General features: G+C 41.5%; 1 protein-coding gene across 1 annotated transcript in view; it reads right to left on the minus strand.

Annotated features, from left to right (window-relative positions):
• Positions 1 to 5,185, minus strand: part of FIG4 (FIG4 phosphoinositide 5-phosphatase) — a 193,346-nt gene that overhangs the window by 163,775 nt on the left and 24,386 nt on the right. The window contains exons 2-3 of the mRNA XM_019520105.1: positions 1,632 to 1,730; positions 407 to 530 (exon numbers count right to left, since the gene is read on the minus strand). Coding sequence (XP_019375650.1) covers positions 407 to 530; positions 1,632 to 1,730 — 223 coding nt within the window. The remainder of the gene's footprint in view (positions 1 to 406; positions 531 to 1,631; positions 1,731 to 5,185) is intronic.

Below are 5,185 nucleotides of genomic sequence, written 5' to 3' on the forward strand. Positions count from 1 at the left end.
GAGTTTTGGCAAGCCATCGAGGGCTGCATAACAGGCAGTCAGAGGCAGATAAATATTAATTTTCTAAGTTTTTTAGGGGCCCCATGAGCCGGACAGAGTGGCCTGGCAGGCCGCATTTTGCTCACCCCGTTCTATCTGCTCTGCTGACTCAGAAAATTCCTGCATGACTTATGTACTATTCATTCCCAGTGGAGATACTAATGACAGCAGAAGATGCCCAGAATTGACATTCTGCTGGCTGATATCTGTACAAGTGTGATATAAAACATCTACAGAACACAGCAGAAAGGGCAAAAAATACTTTGTTAATATCTGTTAACATAATATCTGTACAATGTGACAATTGCTGCTGTTATGCCTGCCTCTACTTTCTTAAACATAAGTAGTAAAGGAAAGAGACTATTACCTACTATACCAAAAGCAGAGACCGCTCGAGATAACCCAGAGGAGCCCTTCTGTCCAATCTTTGTTCTGTTCCCCAGGTCTAAGCGGCCAAGAAGTTCCCTCACTTCTTGTTGCGTATATACATGCTTAAAAAAGAAATACATAATTAGCACACCCTGTTGATTGTCAGTACTGTTTAATAGCACACAAGGGTAAAATTTACTTGTTTAATGGCACTTTTTAGAGTAGAGCTACGACTAAAGAAAGCATCAAGGCTTTCATATTTTGGGAACTGATCTTCATTGTTAGATTCAGTCCAAGAACAGTCCTATGAAATAGCCAAGGACATAAGCAGTGTTTGTCTTAGACAAATCATTTACAAATTTAGAACATATTCAACATATAGCTTGTTCCAAATTACAAACCTTTGCATCATATCTATAGAAAATAATTAGTTGTTCACATTTTCCCCATACTAATTTCCCTCTCCTTATCACTCTCAAATGTTTTCAACATTACTCTCTATCCACCTAAGTGGTGCATTTATTTTTTTTTAAAGGGAATAGGAAAAACCCTGTCCTAATCCACCACATGGCAACTTGGTGCTTTCTGTACTTTTAACTGCTGTCTCTATTTCTTAGGCCCTAGTACCACCAAAAGATCCTTTTACCTATGCAGATTTCTACTGAGTAGAATGGTTCTTGGAATAGGCTGATGCCTTTACAGGACTGAAGACTCATGCCCTGTTCCTGAAAAAGATATATGCTTGCACATTATGCACATGTATTTCCCATTTACTTCAGAGGAAGTACTCATGCTAAGTCAAGTTAAATATGACTAAGGCTTGGAACCATGAAGTCTCAGAGAGGTACAATTTGTTATTCTGTTTTGTACAGTATTGGACTCATTGCCCACATTCACCTTCCTTCAGATCTATACTGATTTCAAACAAAAGATATCCAAAATATTTTATTAAGAAGAAGCTGAGGGAGTTATTTTGTATTTAGGAATGACATAATTGTACATAAAACATAACAAACAACTATTGCTTAAGTGGGAGGAGTTCATGACTAACAAGTGAATGACACGAAAATATAACAAAGAAGTTAGCCCGATGCAAGAGAAATGTTTGGAGACTAGAAATTACATAAAGAACCGATCACACGCATGAAATTCAAAGCAGTTTGACATACTTAACATTCTTCATATGTAAGTTTTCCAGTTGTCCTAAATAAAGAAGCTCTTACCTTATCATCAATTACAACTAAATCCTTTGGTTCAGTGCGATCAATTTTCAAAACACGGTATTTGGTTTCTGCAGGATTGCTGCCAACAAGGAAATACCGCTAGTTTAAAAAAAAAAAAAGAAAAGAAAAAGCTTTTATAAAGAGGTGAGGATATTAACAGTAATCATAGCATTAACACAGCTTTAGAATAAATCCATCTTAATTAACGATAACTAAAGTTAAACAAAAATAATATTGTGAATGTTATTGTAGTCATCATTTTATATGTACTACATGAAGATCCTAATCAACTCCTAATGCTTAAAATGCCTCTCTTCTCTCCAATGCACATCACTGAAGAAAGAAACCAACCTAGAGCTGTAGAAAGTCAGTCAGCTGCTATGTGGAGAAGGAAACCTGCAACTTGCAATCACAGAGTGATAGAAAAAGTAGGTCTGGAAGGGACGTCTGGAGGTCACCTAGTCCAAACCTCTGCCTGAGACAGGATCCTCCTTAAACCATCCTAAGCAAATCGTTGTCTAACCTATTACTAAAATTAGAGGCGACTTTCACAGCCACAGTACACAGCACCCCAATCTGCCACATGTTAAGCAGGGAGCTCATGTCCTGCTCTTACAAGGGTTGCTAAAATATGCTCAAGAGATCCAAGGAAGACTCATGCTCCAGAGGAAAGCAGAAACCTCCGCAGTCCATACCAATCTGACCATGAGGTAAAAGTCTTTTCTGATGTCAAATGTAGTGATTGATCTGACTCTGAGCAGAGGCAAGACCCTCTAACCAGGAACCTCTGGGCTTTAAACCTAGCAGAAGCAATGTCACACTCTAGTAAAAAATCCCTAGGCTTGGCTGCAGCCATGACCCAAAGCTTCTGAGAAAAAGGTGAAAAAAAATCTTCGTAATGTGTAGTTACAGGAAGGGGAAAACAATTTCTTCCCAGCCCCATGGGACAATGCACAAGGCCCAGAAGCATGGGAAATACCCATAGCATACCATAGGCATAGCTGCTCCTAGATCAGGGGTGGGCAAAATATGGCCCGCGGGCCGCATCTGGCCTGCCAAGCACTTTCATGCAACCCACAGAGCCCGCCAACAAATTGTGCCCCACCCACGGGGGTGGGAGTGAGTCTCCCACGTGTACACGCAGCCTCAAAAACGTACCCTATTGCCTGGGTCCCACCCTTGGGGGTGGAAGTGCCTGGCCAGCCAGCATGCAGCTTCCATGCCGGGCTGCTCCTGCTGCAGCCCCCCAGACCTGCTCACTTCCCGGGTCTCCTGCTGGCTCCAGGGAGGGAGCCTGGACCATGGGGCTGGGGCTGGTGGCAATGTGGGACCTGTGCCGAGGGAGAGAGGGAGTGGCAGTAGTGCAGAGCTGGGGTGGGCAGCATGTGGGTATGAGGGAGAAGAAGGGTGTGGGAATCCCCACACACCCTCCATGGTACACAGCCCTGGCAAGCAGTAACAGCAGCAGCAGCAGGCAGGGCACCACTACACATCACAGCTGCTGCATGGCTGCCTGTATGGCTGGTGCTCCCTACCACTCATGCAGCCCCTGCAGTCACACAGCAGGGATGGAAGCCCCACGTGCTGCCTTTCCTGCCTGGGCGGTGCAGCACCAGACAGAAACTTCAGGCTCTGGAGCTAGCTGCCTTCTCTGCCTGGGGCTTCCCTCCCCTGCAGAGCCAAGCAATAACAAGCAGTTTTTCCAAAGGACAGCATTTTTTTGCTATCCAGAACTTGATTCTATTCTACAATGTTCCTGCTGCTACATTCATCACATTCCATTGACTTGTCTATTTCACAGAAGAGGAGGATAAATTTGCGTTTCAGTGTCAAAATGATTACCATTTTCATTTAAAAAGCAACATTGGAAGAAGGTATTTTGAAGAACAAGAAAACTGCTCTCCATACAGTAACTGTAGTTCTTCAAGAAGCCCTGTCCCAAAACATTTTCGCCATCTGATGTGTGTACTCTGCAAACTTGAAATTAAGAGCCTTTTGGCCACTGTCCATTGCAGCCAGTCATGCAGCCCAAGTACTTTTATGTCCTCAACACAGACCACAAAGAATGATGCAGAGAGTATGCCAAACTCCTCTGAAGCAGAAGGAGAAATGATCTTGGAACATGTATACAGGAAACACAGCTTAAAGAATTCCAGATACTATACAGGTCAGCAACTTCTCTCGTCCAACTGTGTGTGTATTCCATTCAGGGTGGCCAAAGAGTGGACCAGTGCCAAAGCAGCGGAAGCTATAAATCTAAGATTCAAAGAGTAGCCCCATTAAATGTAGATAAAACAAAGATAAGATCCTAAATGGAGCGTAGCTCTGAGTGGTAAGGAAACCTTGGGCAGACCCTTCATTAGCCTAATAACAGCCAGTTTTTTAAATCTGTATGCCCTCTACAGGAGCTAAGCAAAAACAAGCACAGTCAGAAGGGAAGCAGTAAAGTAACAATAAAAACTACTCTATATTAAACAATATACATGTTAAAATTAACACATTTAACAACGTGCTGTGCTTAAAGGTTTGCTGGGTTTCTCTTTAAAAAATAACAAAACAAACTAACGTGCACAGTTACATTTGTCATGATCTGAACAAAGACCTCCATCAATATTTCCCATTTTAATTCAAGTTCAAATTCCTTAAAAGTTTGATTTTAACAGTGCTTAGTAATTAAAAACCTGCATCTTGTGATATTTTGCATTACTTTTGATGGGAATGCAAAAAGAAAAAGTAAACACATTGCACTGTACTCATTACATGATGAAAGGCCAAACAAGAAACTGAAATGGAATTACTTTTTACATTTAAGGTAACTTAATAAACCAGGGCAGACTGCAGAGCTGTCTTGCTGTAGACAGCTCTTATTTTACTAATAATTTCCAACAGGGTATAGCCATTAATGCCTAGCCTGGTAGGAAAACATGATGAAATCATACTGCTATAGTCAATCTACTCTTAGCTTGAAGGGTCACATGGATTTAAGGTGTGGGAGGGGAAATGAATTATAAAATTTACACCTGAAGTTAAGGGAAGTCTTTAAAACAAGTGGTATTTTAATCCCTTCTTAATCATTACCTTCTCCTGCCCAAGATATAAATAGCATGCATCTCGTGGTTCTTAAAAGCAATGTGCAACAGTAAATATCCATGTAGTGCTTTATAAACACCACTGCTCTCTGGTTCACCAAGATGTCAACCTCTTTCTTCATGTTACATTCCTTCAAGCATTTGCTTCCTCCTTTGGCCCCAAGTATATTAATTTGATCCATCTATATTTTTCATGTTTTTCATTCAGTAAAAAGCACCCAAACACCACAGAACCACAATTATGTGATCACACTGCAGTAAACTTTATTCACATTGTCCCTTTGCTCCCTTAATGAACATCAAACTCACTTACAAAGCACTGTGCCTCTCCACTGTGGCTTTATGTTTAGCATATAACTATTGGTATATACTAGCACAGTGGAACCCAATCTCTTTGGCAGATGTGCCACAAGCTAAGCCCCACACCCTACCCATGTACCACTCCGATCACCTTCCCCTCCAATC

The sequence above is a fragment of the Gavialis gangeticus genome, unplaced genomic scaffold, assembly GCF_001723915.1.
Source record: "Gavialis gangeticus isolate Ggan-Ray unplaced genomic scaffold, GavGan_comp1, whole genome shotgun sequence".
Classification (NCBI taxonomy): Eukaryota; Metazoa; Chordata; order Crocodylia; family Gavialidae; genus Gavialis; species Gavialis gangeticus.